Source organism: Cinclus cinclus, chromosome 1 (assembly GCF_963662255.1).
Source record: "Cinclus cinclus chromosome 1, bCinCin1.1, whole genome shotgun sequence".
Taxonomy (NCBI): domain Eukaryota; kingdom Metazoa; phylum Chordata; class Aves; order Passeriformes; family Cinclidae; genus Cinclus; species Cinclus cinclus.
The window spans coordinates 31544697-31564840 of NC_085046.1; the positions used below are offsets into that span (position 1 = coordinate 31544697).

The window sequence follows — 20144 nt, forward strand, 5'->3', positions numbered from 1 at the left end:
CTAGATATTGAGTGGCCATCACCATTCAGGGGCTCTGATGGCACCTCTAGCCATCTAGTCTAGATGGGATAGGCATGCACCCACTAAATGTTTAAATAACATTTTCCTCAACAATCAACTCTAATCAGGAGCCAAGTCAAGAGATGCGTTTAAATTGGCCATTTTCCATTTAGTTTAGAGCTGTTGCCCAGCATATGGGGTGAGCCATGTGGTTAAGCAGTGACGGGTTCATCAAATGCAGCGAGTTGTTGCAGTAACACTTGCAAATCAGGCTGGGGTAAGAGTTAATTTGTATTTCTGGAAATAAGTATTCCTAATTTAAAAACAAATTAAGTACAAAAATTGATCACAGTGCAAAAGTAGTAGAAAAATGCCTGTGAGGTGAATGGTGTGGCTCCAAACAGGTCTCTCAGAAATCCCAGGGAACGCTGAAAGCAAAGGGAGTGAGTCATAAGCACATGAGCTGAAAGAAACTGAAGACAAAATCATGCATCTCTGCTTAATTCCATCACATGATGAGTCCCGGGGCCCTTCATTTAATCGGAGAGCAGAGCAGCAGAGAAGCTTCATTCTCACCTCGCAGGAGTTTCCGTGCGCGGGCTGCGGCCACGCTGATCCTCGGCAGGTGCTGAGCCAGCCCAGGCTCCCCGGAACCATGAGCGGTGTTGGCCACCACCACCACCTCGGACTGCTGCTCTTGGCCCAAGCGGTGCTGGGCGCCGCCGCCACACGTGAGTGCTACCCTTGCCCTGGCATTCCTGCCTCCTGCCTCGGCACATCCCGTGTCCCCAGCCAGAGCACGAAAAGCGGCTGCTCCGAGCACCTGTGGTGCTTGCTGGAGCCGTGCCTGCCACCCAGTAGGCAACAGCCGGTTCCACCCCAGGGTTGCCTGGTTGCTCTGGGTAGAAAAGTTGCCTGAGCTGGAGCAGCGTGCTGAGAACTGCTCACTAATCTGCTGCCTGTGCTCCACAGGTACATGGAGCTGACTGGAGCCAAACCTTGGCTCTCAGCAGTAAATTCTTAGCAATACTCCCCCAGTTCGAGCATGGATAGAACGGCAGATGCAGAATGGACTTTGCACAATTGGCTTGGCTCAGCTGTGGCTGCGAGAGGCCAAGTCAGAAACAGTGCTCCCCACTGGGACACTTGGACCTATGGATCCCCCAACCTCAAGGAGTCCAATCAAGAAATTAGATCTGCAAGCACAGTGGGCAGGGAGTGGGATGATGTGCTTCTTTCCAGGCTCACAATTTGACTCAAGTCTTAGGATGACCCCCTGAGCTCAGGGGTGGGAATGTAGAAATGGGATTTTTAAGCTCAAATTCCAGAATGTACAGTATGGAAATTGAAAACCTTAAAAGCTGAAGTCCATCTGAGCATTCATCCAGCCTTGTACCTGCCTCCAACAGAGAATAGTACTGGATGTATAACTGGGCAGGTCAGGACACTTTCCCAGGTTTTGATGATTTATAGCATTTATAGAATTGCCTCTGTCAGATGCAGAGTCATTGTATTTAATAGTTTTTACTGGACTTCTTCCATCTGTTCATGCATTTGGGTTTTCATTGCAACACGTGTAAATTTTTGGAACACACTACATCCTGCCAGCAAAAAAGTTCACACCTTAATTGTACCTTATATGAAGAGATACCTTTCATGTGTTTAGAACCTGTAACCTGCTGGTTTCATTTGATTCTCCTTAACTTTTATACTTTCAGCTTCTTCCTCCATGCTGTTCATGATTCTGTTTTTATATTCTCCTCTGTCACCTCCTCTCCAGGCTTCAAGACACAGTGTATTTAGCTGTTCCTCATATGGCAACAATTCTACCCCTCTGTTGCATCCTTGCCACCTCTCTCTGGTTTTTTTTAGTTCTTTTATAGTGATTGATCTGCAGAGAACAGAGCATACAGTACTCAAGACATGGCATTATAAAATGCTGTAATGATGTTCTCATCTTTGTTCTCTATCTAGGCTTTTTGTAGGTTTTCAACTACCAACAGGTACTGCGTTTAAAACTGTGAAGCTTCAAGATCCCCTTTCTGAGTTTAGAGCTAGTTTAGAGCCCCTCATTCTCAAAGTAAGAATTATATTTAACTCTGTTGAATTTCATGCAGTTTTATTCTTGAGTCATCAAGTTTCACACAGTCCGCCCCTCTACTACTTTAATTCACAGTCTTCAGCAGTTTAAGGAACTTTGCTGTTTACCTGTTTTCCAGATTATGAACATTTTAAGTTATTTTAACAATGGAGAAAACTGGGCATTTATTCATAACTTTTTTATTTTTTTCAAATATCCTAACCAATCATTTATTCATGTGAAATCCTTCATTCTTATCCCACAGTAACTTAATTGCTTTATGTTCCTTTAGCAAGGGACCTCACCAAGTGCTGTCTGGAACTCAAGCAGACTGTAGCAAGCAGGTCAGCCTTGTTCCCATGCTCTCTGTCTCCCTTGCAAAACTCAGAATATGTTTGTGAGCAATGCACTCCTTTTATGGCAAATCATATTAATGCAATGTACCTACTTACTCTGTTCTTCACTGCTGCTCCTACCAGCTTCTCCAGCTTGAGCCCCAAAGGGCTTTTTTTTAATCCTCTAAATTTTCCCTGGAAGTGTTTTTAAAAACTGTCATCACATTTGCCAATTTTTGTTTCTCAGTTGCTGAAGCAGTGTTAAGCAAGATGTTACATGCTATGGTTAATAGCTCATTTATTTCACTCTTGAATAACTTCCATACTTGGGCCATCCTATCTAGACAACTTTGTCATTTTGTTGATTTGTTCTATAATTGGGGTTTTTTGTGCCAACACTTCATTTTGAGAAACAGTCTCCGTTGTAAAAAAAAGATTCTATCACAGAAACCCCCTATGTTCTTCCTTTGTGAATGAAAATATAAACCAATTGACCTACTTGACTTTTGTGCTACCCCTTTACCTTCCCTGAATGCTTCTTTTGTATTTACATTACCTTTTGGCCCTATACTTCCTGGCAAGCTTTCCAACTTAGTTTATATTTGGGGGGAAAATTTAATTTGTAGTTTTTGTTTTTGCAAGTTGTTCCTCAAATTCTTTTTTGTCCTGCTTTATTATGTTTCTATACACAACTTCAGAAAGTTTATGTTACAGTCTGGTGCCGTTCCATCAGCCTTTTTACTTCTAATACACTTTTATCCTCTTTAGCTGGGTCATCTTTCTATTTCTGCTGCCCTAACACTGGCTCTCATTGTCTCTTTCATGGCTAATACAGTTTCACAGGAAATACTGAACTTGTCTTTGCTACATTTTTCACCAAAATGAAAGCCAGAATGAGAAAGAAGAAAATCAGTCAAAGTATAGGATCTTTTCCCCTATGATCACCTCACCAAAACTATTACAGGAATCTGTTCCTTGGAGCATAATATTACTCTGTCTATTTTGAACTAAATTGCTCAAATTTTGGTTATGACCAACATCTGTTCTTGAGTGGTTTTCATTGTTAAAAAAGAAACACATTAAAGCTTTTTGTTCCTTTAAATTCACCAACAGAAAATCTTCAGTTCCATGTGTTAGAGAAACCAGTGCAAAAGTCTTTCCTCATCTGAAAAACCATCTTTGTCTTGTCCTGAAGCTTGTGAAACATTTTATATTTGACTGAACTAAACAAAGCACATCAGGGAGGCAAATAAATACCTAAGTAGCTTGTGACTTAGAAGCAGTGACAACAGCTATTACTGGACTAGCAAATGAATTCTGAATTCAAGGATTGTTAATGAAAACTCAAAATTAAAAGCATTTATAAAATTAAAAGTGTTCCAGCTGTTTTTGATAAATTGAACATTTGGGGGAAAAAAACCAAACAATAATTCACAAGTTTTGATCTGACAAAATCAAAACATTTTTATTCATTAAATAATTTTTAGATAAAATCAAGGAGAATGAGAAAAATCAACTACAAAAATGATGTAGCCATTTACCTTTGAGTGAGATATTGATTTAATGATACCTGAAGTGTAATTGAACTTGCTGAGCCTTTGTGAAGTACCTACATAGTTGCTAATTTGTTTTTTTCCTGAGCAAAGTTTCTGAATGATATTACCAAACTATTCTTCTGATCAAGACTCAAAACAATAGAGCATGTGATACAGGTCATTAAGTAAATACCAGTCATAATGTTATGCTTGCTCACATCAAAATATATTAAATCTGCAGGAAAGACTTGATTCAAGTGATTTAAGTGAGACTGCAGGGAGTTCTCAGAGGGCAAAAGACTGTGGGAGATTGCATCTCTGAGTGCAAAATCTGTTTTTTTTCCTTAAACTGTTCAAGACTGGGGAGAGCTACCAGCACCAGCTCAGAGCTGAGTTGGGACTGGCCAAGGGAGGATCTTCCTGCCCAGCAGAAATCTCACTGGGCAATAAAACACCAAGAGAAAGCAGCTCCTGCCTCTTCTTCTGAGCCGTTTTTCTGATTCTCTCTCACAGTAAAATTAGGAGCCACCCACCTCTAAAGTCTGTGCTTAAACTGGCTGCACCTGCTCTGTGTCTTCCAAGGCTTGGAGAAATTCCAACCCAACCTGTTAGGTTACAGCACACAAGGCAATTCTTGCCCTTCTTATAGGTCTCTCCATTGTCCTTGAAGTCATCCAGAACTTTGTTGCACTAGGGTATAAATGTCTAGCATTCTGCATCAGCTGTACCTTTACAATAAAGCCATGGAAAGCAGAAATCCTAACTCCCTTAACGCTGTGACAGAATGGCATACCCAGGAGTTACCTATCTGATTAACGTGGCAGAGCTCTTTAAAGCCTCCAGGCTTTCATGGAACTATGCCCATGAACCCTCTTATTAACACATTTTTATGACATCCTACAGTGGGCAACACGTTCCTACAGGTTACTTGGATATTTACATTGCTTTCTACTATGTGTCCTTTGTGACAGAAAGAGGCATCCTAGAAGCCTGGGAAAAGTAATATGAGAAGAAAGAAGTTCTTGAAGTTATTTAATATCTGAGCCATTTTAAAATAAAAGGCATGAAGCTAATACGTTATTGTTGTTATATTATAAACACATTGAATTTACTATTCAGCTCTAAATTTCCTTTTCTGGAAATACCAGCTTCTGTTATAATTGGTTCCACCCCTCCCACCAAAACCACCAGCCAACTTACCAAAGGAGCTGCACTGGGTCAAAACTAATTCCTGGCACAACTTCCACTAGAGCACAACTCAGACACAGAACGAATTTATCCTGTTAGCCTTTTACTTGTAGATTTATTGCCAGGCAAAACAGTCAGAAATCAAGCAACCTCTGTGCAGACAGCATGACTGTTGCAGGGTTATATAAATTCTTCCAAACCATTGCTCTGATATGGTCAAAGACATTCTAAACATTTTTATTCTTTGTCTGGGAAGTTTGCAATACTGCCAATGGAAAAAAATGTCAGTCTGACAGTGGTAGAATTGTCTTTATGTTGATTATAGTTGATGTGTTTATAGCTGCAATGATAAAATTCTGTAATTTTTTACTGGTGGGAAGTTTTGTACCAGCACATGATTAAAGTTCAGCACCAGAGTGATTTTTTCATACAGTCCTAAGGAAAATAAAATTACATTTACACTGATGTTTGGATTTCTCTCTAGGGTTTCAAGATGTGTTGAGCCATGGAAGCACATCACCTGTCACATCCTACAAGAAGCTACAAGGCTGGTCTAGTGATCAAAATAAATGGAATGAAAAACTTTATCCTTTCTGGGAAGAAGGAGATCCCAGGTGGAAGGACTGCTGGAAAGGTTATAGCACATACACATTTCAAAGACACTAGAAAAACTGGCCAGAAAATCCACCACAGTACAGAGTGCAGTTGCTATAGTGCATTTTCATAGGGGCAATATCCACTGCTGCACAGAACAGCGAGTTAGAGATGATTGGGTTAGATACCATTCCCAGTGGGCTGTCTGAGGAAGCAGAACAGTGAGTTATTATATAAAACGCTTTCCTGTTATGACTAATCTCAGACATTAATACTTATCAAGAAGTATTGATGGTCAGGGCTCCAGCACAATCCATTATGTGAAATATGCCCTGGAGGACAGGCAGCTTCAACTGCTACCTTGGTAAGGCACGTGGGCTTCAGACTGACAGCTTCAGCAAAGACCATTGTTTATTGTCACCTGGTCTGAGCTGAGGACCAATGACTATCCCTGGGGAAAAGCAAAAATTTTCTCCTTTGAAATATATTGACCTCCACAAGTAGAAAACTATATTCTTAGCTCTAGGAAGAAAATTAATGGCAGACCAGTAAGTGATCTGCAGGGATAGGCTGAGTCCCTCTGATTGTTTGAGGATGGGGATTTGATTGGAGCACGAAAGCCCTCAGAAACAGAGTAATCAATAAAGCATTTCTAATGTAAACAGTGCACAGCCGATGGTAACTTCTGCTCTGGTGTACCCTTTATTGCAGCAAAGACCAATTTTCTTTTCTACAGGCGGAAGGGTGACAGCCAAATTGGACAGTGACAGCCCAGCACTGGTAGGATCCAACCTGACTTTTGTTGTGACTCTCCAGCTTCCCAAGTGTCAGACAGAAGATAACGATGGCAATATAGTGTACAGGAGAAACTGTACCCGGGGTAGGTAATGGCAATTTCCCTGCACCACGCTCACATCTGCCTGGAACTGCTGTGAATGTGTAACTGAGCCTTGAAAGCATCACAGGCACACCCAATGAACAGCAGCCGTGCTGGATTTCACTGATAACTGGTAACTGATAACTGGTAACACTTACCTGTACATGCCCAGCCTGTGCCACGCCAGGTTCTTTCCTAAGAAGACCACTGTGGTGTTTACTGTGCCCCACTGTATATACACTGATCAGGTAATTTGAGACTGGCCATCACTATAAACTTGCCTTCCCAAAACAGTCACATGTCTTCTTCACTGACTTCCCAACAGAACTGTTACTGCTTTTCAGCTCAGGGACAATGCTGCACAATCACACTGTTTTCTTGCAAACTTATAAAGCTGACAATTTATAAAATTGAGGTTTTTTTTAAATCATGAATTTTAGAATTTAGTAACCATATATGCACAAAATAGTAAATATTACACTTCCACATTTTAGGAATTAAAAAACAAACAAATAAATAGTTAAAAATCAAGCAGTATTTTCCTTAGAAAATCACCCTTTTTCATCTTATTTACTACTCATGGATAAAAAAGCCTATCCTAACTCCAGTGTTTTCAGCTGCTGGATCTAGAAGAACACATGCTGTTGTACCTTTCATCCTCTGAATGCACAAATGTTCAACAAATTTTTTACTGATCAAAGTAATTTTCATTTCAAGGCATATCAGCAAGATTTTTGTCAGCCTAAGCTCCAGTTAACTGTCTAGTATTTTGTTAGCAGCTTATATCCATGCTCTACTTAATATCTGCTGTGCTGTTTGGGGGAGGAAACTTCCTATTTACTATTCAGAAAATGACAGAAATTCATGTCTAAGTTATTTAAAGGTGCCATAGAAAACTTTTCTGACAAAACAAACAAAGTCACTTCCTTACTGTGTTTTCACAGCCACTCTTTGTACTTAAAATTTTAGATTCTGCCTGCCAAATTCTTAGATAGTCCCATTATCCTCAGCGAAAGAGTAGCATCCTGTACAGTCAAAGCAAGTTTTTGGGCAAGCACTTCTAAATTGTGTCTGGCCCATGAGACAATAAAGACTTCTTAATAAAATAGCACTAAGACAGAACCATTTTGTGTTTACATTAAAACCCACACAAAGCACAACTTCAGAAAAAAAGAATTAAGGTCAGTCAAAATAGTACCCCACTTCACCTGATGTTTAAATTCAGTAACTGCTACAACCTGTGGTGTGGTGCCTCCCTCCTGTTTCTTGACTCTGCACATTTCTCAGTTGACCAGAACAAATTCTATTCCTATCCTTAGATCCTCCAGCTTACATGGATCAGCAATTCTATGTCTACAACTGGACTGAATGGACTGACAGCTGTGGCTGGGAAAACTGCACAAGCAACCACAGCCATAATGTATTCCCAGATGGACGTCCTTTCCCTCATCACCCTGGCTGGAGGAGAAGGAACTTTGTCTATGTGTTTCACACTTTTGGTTAGTACTGCAACACATGCCTTGGTTGGGATAATGCTGCAAGCCTAATATTCCCTTTGTACACAACTTATTTGTCAAGTATGTTTTACTAAAAGTCTTAAAAATGCACTTTTCCACACTCTGGAGTGGAAATATTGAATTAATTTCCCACTTTTCCAGAGAGGACATCAGGTGGTTGATATAGAAATAGTGGATTACCAGAAGATTCTCTTTAAACCTGCATTTACAGTACCACCACTGAAGAACATAACTTTCCTTTCAGTAGTACTCAAGATCTTTTTCTAAGAAAACAGAGTCTGAGAAGGTCAGTCAGACAATTTATGTACAGCTCACTGCCAGTTAAGACTTTCAGATTTAAGAGAGAACACAGTGCTGTGTATCACCAGTGTAACAGTGCAGCACTTGATGTCTCTGGGGAGGTGAGAACTGCCACTGGCTATGCTGCTGCTCTGGTCACAGATGCTGATTTTCAATGTTTCCTGCTCCTGAGTATGTAATGGTTGGGCTATTCCTGCCATTGGCTATGTGCTAAATCTTAGTGCCTTTGGTTTGCCTGGCTAAATCAGTATTATTGTCAGTATCAGTATGAGTAATAATGATAATATTCCAAATTTTATGCAGAGGTGATACTATTTACCTACCTCAGTCAGCTGTTAAAAAAACAAATAAACAAATATATAAAACTGGTTCTAGAGTATGAAGCAAGAAGTATGTATCTTCTGGCTACGCTGAAAGCAAACAAGATCACTTAAAATGCCTCACACCATCCACTACATAATCCTAATGACTTAATGTAACGTAACTGCTCTGCTCGTAATGTCTTGGCAATTTTTTCTTGGAATAGTGAAATTTGGGGCATCTTTTTTGACAACTTTGAAAAACTGGAATTTATGTGAGTAAACACATTGTAAAAGTATCCAGTCCTTCAGAAATACCTGTCAGATTGTTGGAAGACATTTCTAAACTATTAATTTTGATTTTGACAACCTAAGATTCTCAAATACTTTCCCTCTCATAAACAGACTTGTAGCAAGGCTGAGGGGGAAAATATTAAGTTTGTGGTGTGTTTCAGGTCAGTATTACCAAACAATGGGACGATCCTCAGCAAAGTTTTCAGTCAACACAGCAAATATCACTCTTGGTGAACACGGGATGGCAGTATCCATTTACAGGAGAGGGCACTCCGGATTCATTCCGATTGCGAGAGCAAAAACCATCTACTCTGTAACAGGTGAGTGTGCTGGAATCGACTGTAATAAGATGCTGGGGGTATTTGTTGCTTAGCTGTTAAAAAAATTCAACACAAGCATCCTGAGAAGAAGACACTGGCCTGAGAAAGGTTTTTAGCATGAAAGTGGAATCTCCAGTAAACTGCCCTGAGTAGCTCAAGTAACCTTTTTGTCTAGCTCAATAGTGACCCCTCTACTTTGTAATGGAAAACAATTTACAAGAGAGATAATGCAGTCTTCCACAGATGTCTGTGATTCCTCATTTGTTCCCATATTTTTCTGGCTGTTTCCTACTGACATTCACTCTTCAGGTCATAAATCAAATTAAAGTAGAAACCTGTGTTAAAGATACCCTGTTTACATCTCACATTCTGGCTGCTGCTATTCAGGGGCTTTGGATCTGTTTATTGTTTGCAGACAGGTACCCCTGCTTTATTTATTTACCTCCTTTTTTTTTCCCCTTCAGACAAAATTCCAGTATTTGTGAGTATGTTCCAAAAACACGACCGCAACATCTCAGACTCCATTTTCATCAAAGACTCACCAATTACATTTGATGTGAAGATCCATGATCCCAGCTACTATCTGAATAATTCTGCCATCTCCTACAAGTGGAACTTCGGAGATGGAAGTGGCTTATTTGTAGCCAGCGGTTCTAGTACCTCTCACACCTACACTCTACAAGGAAACTTCACTCTGAATTTAACTGTCCAAGCCATTATACCTGTACCCTGCAGGCCAGTAACACCCACTGCACCACCGCCCACCTCGGCAGGTAAGCATTTATCAAATGGCACTGGCATTTTAGCACTAAGCTAAAACTCTGTATTCTGATGTTTTAAGTTAATATCTTTAGTAGTTTTACTGTCATCATGAAAGAGCTGCAAGCCTCTGGAAACTCTCTATAGAATTGTCTTAGAGATCGAATCAATAAGCATAAAGTCTTCAAAAGGATTCTAGGGTAGGGATCATTCATATATTTAACTTACGCATACAGTTCAAACACCACACTTACAGCATACAAATGTCTTCAGGTGAACATAAATGTAAGTTTGTATTATCTCTGCCACATCTGGTCAGGAGATTTTGGTCAGCCTTGTCTACTCAGGGTCATCTTCTGAGATAAGATGTAAATTTCAAGTAAGAAAAAGGAATTTCAGAACATTCTTACAGCAGGTTCCTTTCTGGATTGCATTAACTTCCATCCAAAATCAAATGAGATTGGATTGAACTAGAAAAACTTAGTCATATTCAAAACCACGGGTTTTCCACATGGCATTCACCCAGAACAGCTTTTCCGCTTTAAATTTATTGACTAACATATTTCAGAATAACTTTTATTATGTTCAGCATTGGTTTATCATCTCAGAGGGTTTTAAGGTTTGCAGAAGGCTGGCAGTTTCATCCATAATACTATTACTGTAAATGTGGCTATATTTTTCAAATTTCATATTTTAATATGTGCTCTTGCCAAAATATGGAGCGAAAATGAAAAATGAAAGGAAAGATTCCACTTCCCCTCTTCATTTTTCCACTAGCTGTAATGTAGAGCAGTGGGAAAATACCAGCTTTTAAAAAATAATTTAAAATTTTTTATTGCCTTTGGATTTCTTATACAATTTATTCGGGGATTTTGAAGAAGTATTTAATTGTATTACACCTTGTAGTCTCCCTTTTAATTCACAGAGATGGGTGACTAGCCAGGTGGCTTTTGGAGTGAGGCTCCCCAGGCCCCTCCAGGGTTCTAAAGCTGGGCACATGTGTTTTCTTTCGGGATTATTGCCATGAGCTCATAACACAGACACATACATGACTGCAAACCAAAGTCACTGACAGCCTATGGAATGAAGGCACCTGGAACAAGTGGCTGTGTCCAGAATATCCCTAAGCACAGCTTGTTCTAAAGTTGCATATCTATTTCTTCTCCCTCAAACAGTTACAACTGGACCATCATCTGTTTCTGACTCTTCTCTCACTGTTGAGTCCGTGGAGGATAATCCTGATGGAGGTTGCCATATTTACAGAAATGGATACTATGGAAGTAACCTTGCTGTTGTAGGTAAGGATGTGCGTCAACACCTGAATAGAGGAATGGTGTTAAAAATGAACAACAACGTATGGCAGAAATAATGTTTATTTTAGACACATTTTTATGAATTACATGAGGTCCGCAAAAGATCCTTCTCATGGACATAGCTGGTAGTTTTAAGGATTTATGTACAGACGTCTAAGTGGCTGACTTTGGTTTCTGCCTGCACTCTGCCAGGGGCTGGTTGCAGAGGTTAGGATCCCTTGCTTTCAGACACGTGAGGCTGGACCTTGGTCTGGATGCCAGCTGACGGCTGACCCCATGTGCTGGTGAGGATGTGCATTGTGTCACTCCTTTCTATATCACCAGCTTCTGAACATGCCACAGCAGGACAACACGGGCTGGAGAGGAGGTTTACATAAGGCTGAACTGACTTTTGAATGCAGACAAATCTCATGTAGTGGGAAGTGATTTAGCAAAATAAGGAAGTAACAATAATGAGGAAAAAGAAGGCAGACCAGAAAGGAGCAGCCTCACAGGGAAAGCATTGGAAAATTTCTCAGCTTTCAAAGCCTTCAAGAGGAGTGCTAAGGGAGGGAGGAGGTTATGGAAAACAAGACCTGAACTGAGCATCAGCCAAACATTTGAGGTTCACTACACACAGACCTCAAAGCCTGTCATGTGTCCTACAGTTGATATGTGTTTCCTCTCCCAGAGGGAATCCTTGAGGTAAATATTATTCAGATGACAAGCATCCAGACGACAGAAAGTCAAGCTGAAAACTCACTGGTTGACTTTGTTGTTACCTGCCAAGGGAGGTAAGTGTGTGAATGAAGCTGTCAATCTTCCCTGTTTAAAACTAATTATGCGCTGGAATGCTGTATGCACTTAGATGCAGATGTACAAACAAAATTTGGGAACTGCAGTATTTCTATTTCTTGATGGGAACTAAAGATAACACAAGTATCATTTTTAAACTATGCCAAAAGAGGCTACTGCCAGGGACTTAGGATTCAGAGGTAACATCCAGTCTCAGTAAAAATAAGGAAGTGATTGTGGCAAGAAACAATTTATAGTCTCCTGGCCAAGACAAGATTTCAGCACTTACAGTAAAATTGGAAGCAGTTTACTGAAATTGTAAGGAAATCCTTTCTTTTTGGCCATGAGTTTTTGACACTTGAAGTAAACGGGTGAGTTCAAGCAACTTCTTGGATGCAAAAACATTGGACTAATATTCCTAGCTCTTAGAAGCTTAAAGTTGAGAGAAATAACATGTAGCAGAAACACCATGTTAATACAACTGCAAAACAATTAACCTCTCTTAAGGGAGAGTTTTCTTTTCCAGCACATGACACTACTTAAAAAAAATCTGCATCTCTTTCTTAAAGAAGTGTTTTAAAGATAATGGACTTTATAAGTTGATTTGATGAAGGTAATCCTGTGATCACCATAAAATGTTAAATGATGAGCAAAACAAGCAGATAATCATAAAGACTGTATACATGCATTCTATAGAAAATCCACATGTACATATATAAATGTATAGGTATGCAAAAAATACACACAGTATAAATAAAACACACTTAAATCACTATAGTGTCACCAATTTCAACAGGCACCAGCACAAAACTGGTGCACCAGTGCAATGTGCCTATGAACTGGGTTAACTGGGCTGGCAGGGCTCCACAGATGCAATGTGCTCTCTCTTCCCATGCCAGTCTCCCCACAGATGTCTGCACGGTAGTTTCTGACCCCACGTGCCAGGTGTCCAAGAGCATGGTATGTGACCCCATCGTCGTCACAGATGAATGTTTACTCACCATCAGGAGAGCTTTTGAGGAACCTGGGACATACTGTATAAACATCACCCTGGGTGATGACACAAGTCAAGCCCTTGCCAGTGCCCTGATTTCTGTAAATGGAGGTGAGTCCACAAAGAGCAGATGTGAGCTGTTGGTTAAAAGCTTCTCCCTGTGGTCATTTCCCTGAAGGATGAAAGAGCACAGGAATTCATAGGGGGGTTCTTATTATGCCTGGAAGCCTCAGCTGAGACTGTACCAGCTTGTGTAAGAGTCCATGCAAAGATAAAATGATGATTATTTCCCTGGGGGAATTTTAGCTGTTAGACCTTGGTTTGACTTCTGTTTACAATCCAATGAGTACAGTAATTATACAAACTATTCAGTATCATGGAATACTAACAAACAGTTCTTAAGCCATAATGTAATTTTCCACAGAAAAATGTTGGGCAGAAAAGCAGGTGGGGAACATGCCAGCCGGCCCACTCCACACATGGAGAGGTAACAGAAACAGAGAGGAATACAGCCCACTTGAGACAGAATCAAACTCTGCAGCACAGGTGGCTGCCCTGGGCCCTCTTTATTGCCCATAAACAATATGGGCCTTGACATGGTTTCTATTTCTACATGAGGATAAGATGAATCATATTCTGGAATGATCTGTGTAACAGCCAGTGACTACAGAGTCTGCCCAGGGTAATTGCTTCCAAAGAGGAGCTTTACCTTTGGTTGGATAAGTATCACTGTGTCCATCTCACAGCTATCAAAGCAGTCTTTGACAGAACCAGCTATTAAATTCAGCTTCAGCCAGAAGTCTAAAAGATCGTGCTGCCTCTCTGCTCCTACTTCATTGCCCTCCTGACCTCCTATTACAGTGTCCTAGTGATCCTTCCAAACTCTCCAATTCCTGTCAGCCAAGCAACTGACCCATTGCAGTCATCTTCCATAGTATCTTTTGATGGTTTTATTTAATCTGGGTGTACATTTATCTGTACTGAAATCAGTTCATTATGAATAAGGCACAATGCCTGACCTGTAAGTGCATTCTGGCTCCTAAAGGTGAAACTAAGCCTGTAGAAGGGTTTTTCTCAACTGTATTCACAGAGACAAACTTTAGCCCAATAAGGCTGGTCTGTCTAAGTCTCCTCCAGAGGGCAAAGCTGAGTTGTACTTTGGTGCTTCTGCTATAATCAAAGCAGAATTAGGATCTAAGAGAAGTTGCTGCTTTAAGTCACCTTCTAGATGAGCCTATCTAATTTTGTCAAACAGTTATCTTATAGTCAGTGTAAACATTTCCCCATTGTAACAAATGGCAAGGACCAAATTAGCTTCACCTTGTGGGGTGCTAACAGGGCCCTTCATTCTCCTCCATGCTGGAAGGGTAGCCATGTGTCTGAGAAGCAGGGCTGATATGAGAAAACTGGCAAAGCACAACTCATGCTCTGGTGGAATCGAGAATTACATGGATTAGGATGTGAAAGCACCACCTCCTGGCAGTCAGACCTCCAGTGCTTAGCATATTAGAGTTAGTAAACTGTGCTTCAATTCATACAGCAATAAGTAAAAATGGCATTTCCTTTGGAAAGTCTACCTCACTGTAAAATAGAGGCTAACTTGTAATCAATCTACTTTCTGAACTGCAGGAGCATCATCTGGAACAACAGAAGGTGTCTTTATCTTCCTTGGCTTGTTGGCAGTGTTCGCTACCATTGGGGCATTTGTCCTTTACAAGTAAGTTGCTAGTTTCTATGACTAAAAACAGTTCAAAGAACTGTCAAAATATTATTTAAATTAACAAATGGAGCTATTTAAAATTGCTTTAGCTACATTTTTGTTTCTTTGATATTGCAGCTCACAAATATTCTGGCAAATATTCAAGAAAATTATATTACTGGTTTAGGTCACAAAACCATTGGAAAACATGTAGATAATGACTTTCAGAAAAAAATTACATTCTGTGCCCATAAGCACAAACAGTAATACTAGCATCCCTGGGAATTTCATGTAAGCAGAAAGCAAACTCAAACTGCATGATGTGATTTATATATGCTGTGAAACCAAACAAATTTGTCATTAAATAATTGATTAATAGATTCTTTGGGGGAAAGGTGCTTAGCCTGCAGGCCAGAACAGAAGCACATGTTGCTGCTTTATTAGTTTGGAAGTTTCTCATGAGACTTTGAGACTGCACAAAGACTCTTGAGTCAGGTGTGTGCTCACCCTTCTTGGTGAGTGTGACAAACACACACTTCCATGGAGCAGCAGTACTCCAGTACTCCTTCTCCCTAACCAGGCCCCTGTCACCACTACTGACCTATGGCTGCCAGACATTAGATGGGACTGAACAGGGAAGGAGGAGAGAGAATGCATGACAAACACATAATTAGTGCTTTTCTGCACTGGTCACAAGCTAACTGTGGGCCCTCCTTTAAAAGTCTTTCAGCAACTAACTGTGCACATTCCTTGCAGGAGATACAAGCAATACAAGCCTATTGAGAGGAGTACAGAAAAAACAGAGAAGCAGGAGGGATTTACTGCTTACTTCAGCACTTTCAAAGCCATTTTCTTCCCCAATAGCACTGAGAGAAATCCTCTGCTGAAGAGTAAACCAGGCATTGTTTAAACCTTTAGTGTAACACTGACTATTAGATTAAGTGCAGGACTTGTATCTGAACTGTACTTCAATGGGGCTTTCTTGTTATTAAAAACCCCCCAGGGAGTAAGGTGAAAGCACATATAGGTGGGATGGTAACTTTTGGGGCTTGGTGCAATTAGCAACATTAAAGTAGTCCTTTGTAGAAAAACAAGGAGGTAGTTTCAAGCACTTGCTGTTCTTGCTTGTGATGTAGGATACAGTCTTCTGAATTACTAATACCCCCATCCCCACACCCTTATCTGGCTTTTCTTATTTCTAGGTTAACAACCTGCACAATTAATCACATCCATACATCCGTAATCGGGGTGGGGGGGGAAGCAGTTAATTAAAAAAAAAAAAGAAAAGAAAAAAAACCCCACACCCAGCAACCAACCAGCTTGTAAACACTTAGTTTTTATTGCTTCTTACTGCCTTAGCAGAATTCATGTCTTTGCTGTAAAGAGAGACATGGGGGGCAGGCACGTGTTATGTCTGTGGAATGAAACGTGCCATGGCCTTTTCCCAGGCATTGGCACTGAACTGCTGCCACTGTTACACTGCTCAGGAGGTCCCAGCACAGACTTGCCCCAGGCAGGCCAGCTCCCCACCAAGCAAACCCTAGATTCTGGGAACCACCAGAGGCACAGCCCCCCACTGTGAGTTTGGCAGCAGCCACCCTGTTTTTCAGGGTTCAATAGCATGGGTGCAGCTCATTAAATGCCAGTTGGCCTCAGGGACAGAAGACAGGGCTGGACACACTTAGCTTCCCACTGGACATGGCTACCAGTGCATGAGTCTCTCTCTAAACTAGACCACAGACACCCGAGAAACAAGATGAGGCCCATCAGCTTGGCTCTCCCTGTTCAAACTTGGAGTCCCATGTAAAACTCTTGAGTTGCTGCTGATGCTGCCTTTGTCTCCTTTGCTTCCATTGGTCTTGAGACACTGGACTGGCACCACTGCTCCCAAGGGGGCAGATTGATCCACGTCCAATGAAGGGTCAGCAGAAAAAGGGATCTAGCTGGAAGGGATAGCATTCAACTGCATTTTTCTCTTCTCATTTCTGTCTTTCCTGCTGTAAAGAGACATTAATTTCTGCTTGCTCCTCCATCCCTCTGACCACTAAATGAAATAAATGAAAACCCCGCGATAAATATAATGCTCTGCTGCAGTTTCTGCTTTTACGTGACGCACCTTAGAAAATGTAAACTTATGCAAAATCAGTGTGCCTTCACTTGCTCACTCTAGCTGCAATTCTATTGAAAGAGCTCATTCTGAGGCCTTCCACAAGTGATCTGGCCTCGTAGCCACACATGCTCATCACTCAACATCATGGTATTTCACAGTGTGAGACCAGCACAAACTGCTGAAGGCTGGCTCACTGGATGCTGAGAAAAGGAGAGCATCTTATTTGCAGAAATGGAAGAGGTTGATAAAAAGGTTCACAGAGATGAGCAAACAGACCAAAAATTCTTTATAGCTCGTGTTCATAAAACTCCCGCTCTTGTTAGTAAAAGGTTATAGCCAAAATAGAGGCTAGGCAAATGATCTTACACAATCCATTTCTAAACACTAAATTCTTTGAAGATCTGTATTTCAATATAATTAGCTTACTTATCATGTCTTGAAACATCTCTGATACATACTGTTTTCTGTTCCTGTGGCAATATATAATTATAAACACACTTTCTTACTGTTTTAGCAGATCTTCCAAATGCTTTTGAATGTATTTTTATTCTGAATCTAGTCTTCACTGCCCCTTCCCAGTGTGCACAGACACCTTTCAATGACTTAAGGATATTTTTAAAAATGCAGATTCCATTATACCTGTGAGATTAGTTCTTTAGCTCTAAAATTCAACAGACTCTTTTCTTCTTTTGTTTCCAGGTTCTCCCAGTATTTTTATTCTTTTGTGGCTATTTTCAGTTATTTCATTAAAAGCAGTGTATCTGCTATTGTTCCAACTTCCTTATACGTAACATCCTATTGTCTAAGAGCTAGCATCTCAAATTATTTTCTGACTTAAACAGGAAACACATTTTCTGCAAAAACAACTAAGTGTTATGTCCTCTGTTATCAGTCAGGCAGGACTGTAATTTGTATTTGTTGCTCTAGCTTGAGGCAGGACAGGGGTTTAGTGGAAAGCTTAAGATGACCTGTAATGAAGCATGAAAACATAAAATCTGTCACAGCTTAGGATCAGTGAAGATGCTCAGAGACATCTTAAGCCTTTGCATAGAAAACAGCTTTCAGGCATATGTTAAGAACTCTTTTATAACTTAACCTAAGTATTAGGAATATCTTGCACTATCTCCCTTTAATGTCAGAATACTACATTTTTATATTACGATTTTGCCTTTTCATCTGTAACTTCTATTTCGTACATCTTTACTTTTATACAATGGGATTTAACTGCTGCACTGACAAATAAACCATGTAATGATTTTAAAGAGTTCCCTGCTTTGTCTCAGAACAAGAAACTGCGAGATAAGCAATTATTGATCAAAAGAGTGTCTCCCTCCATAAAACATGGGATTTGCCTCGCCCTCAGTTCACACCTGGCTCTACCATGGGTTGTCGAGCTGGTTTTGCAGTCTCCCTTCAAGTGTACTTAGAGCAATGGCACCACAAACCTGAGAAGCAAGGAGACTTTCTTAACACCCAGATGACACAATTTCAGAACAGATCAGGATACAAATGAACTTCATGTCCTTCAAAGGCAAGAACAGCTGACAAACAACAGATTTGTGAATGTCAGCAAATGCTACAAGACAGGTTTCAGGATTTCCTTTTGGAGAAATAACATCAAGAATGACATCAAACATAAATGTACATTGTCTTCATAGAAAGAACATATTTTCAAACATGTCTTCAAGAGAAACTGAAACATCAGTTTGGTAGCAAGTTTGTTAAGAATAACTTTAAAAATTGAGCTGTTATTTCAAACCACTTGTTTTGTTCTTCTCCCCTTTTTTTCTTGAATATTTTTTATAGCACACAATTAAGGCTCATCAGATGTGGGAGTTTTTTCTTACCAAAAGTATTTTTAAGCTGAAACCAAGGCCAAAAAACACCTTTCTCTGAAGGAATTGTAAAGGAATGAAACACAACTTTACAAGAGCCATCCACCCACTGTGTCTTATTAGCGCAAACAATCACCTCCAACCTCATGCTGCATAGTCAAATTTTCTTTAACAATAAAGCTTTTATCACTACAGGTCTTTATAATTCACACAAAATTCCATAATCCCAGATTTGTTAGGTTGGAAGGGACATCTGGAGATCATCTAGTCCAGACCCTCAGTCAAGGCAGGGTCACCTACAGCAAATTACACAGGAGTGGGTCCAGGTGGGTTTGGAATGCCTGCAGAGAGGGAGACTCCACGACCTCCCTGTGGACCATGTTCCAGTGCTCCACCACCCTCAATGTAAAGAAGTTCTTCCTCATGTTTAGGTGAAATTTCTTGGTTTTAGTTTATGGCCACTGCTCCTCACCCTGTTGCTGGGCACCACCAGAAAGTCTGGCACCATCCATGACTGTATCTTTTAAACCTTAATATCGTTGTTTGACCGTCATACTTGGTGAGAATGGGAAAAACATTCTGAATGGCAATTCTCTTATTTTAGTGTCCCTAAAATGCCAGAATTTCCAGGGGGAGGAGGTGGAGGGAAATATGTTTCACCCACATTAAATACAAATACTTAAACGTCATAATTTCTTAACCCTTGACAACTGTCTCCATAGCAAACCAAGCATAGCAAGACTCCTAACCTGTGCCCATTAACACCATGCAGGAATTACACAAACAGAAAACAGACTTTTCCCAAGAAAAACATGTTTCATACCAGGTGCAGTTTTTTTTAGGCAAAACTGTAGTCTATAAAAGGGGTCAAAAGTCTTGAGCTGGGATACGTGGTTTGGGTTTATATGGCAGTGCCCATATACTGTATCTGTCCCTTTCCAGCTGCCCAACAAACCAGCACAACACAGTGGTGTTTACAGAGCAGGATAATCTTTCCTCTCCAATCCAGACATGTGAAACCATCTTTAAAGCTGATGCTTCTGCAGCTATGCTCTGGCCCATGCTACCAAGCCATGGTACCAAACAGGACACCTTCAGGATGTATCCCCGAGTTAACCTGCACTTGTTTTCTGTCTCCGGAGTCCCACAGGCCAGACTCAGCTGAAAACCCAACAGATCAGTTGCACCTGGCTGGGACAAGGGAGACCACAAGGCTGAGGAGCATAAGAACAAGAGAAAATTGCTTCAAATTGAAAGATAGTAGGTTTACATATTTGGAAATATTTCTTTACTGGGAGGGTGGTGAGGCACTGGAACAAGT

General features: G+C 40.6%; 1 protein-coding gene across 1 annotated transcript; it reads left to right on the top strand.

Moving 5' to 3' along the window:
* The first annotated feature begins 487 nt into the window (after positions 1-487).
* GPNMB (glycoprotein nmb) lies at positions 488-16402 on the top strand. Its single transcript, XM_062495593.1, has 11 exons — positions 488-731; positions 5623-5772; positions 6469-6612; positions 7929-8108; positions 9181-9339; positions 9804-10112; positions 11274-11396; positions 12082-12184; positions 13085-13290; positions 14809-14896; positions 15635-16402. The coding sequence occupies exons 1-11, from the start codon at positions 488-490 to the stop codon at positions 15786-15788; spliced, it is 1860 nt and encodes a 619-aa protein (XP_062351577.1). The 3' UTR covers positions 15789-16402.
* Positions 16403-20144: the final 3742 nt, after the last annotated feature.

Coding starts and splice junctions, on each gene's coding strand:
- GPNMB (XM_062495593.1), top strand. CDS start 488: ATGCATCTCTGCTTAATTCCATCACATGATGAGTCCCGGGGCCCTTCA. Junction 732..5,622: donor GCTGGGCGCCGCCGCCACAC/GTGAGTGCTACC, acceptor ATTTCTCTCTAG/GGTTTCAAGATGTGTTGAGC. Junction 9,340..9,803: donor AACCATCTACTCTGTAACAG/GTGAGTGTGCTG, acceptor TTTCCCCTTCAG/ACAAAATTCCAGTATTTGTG.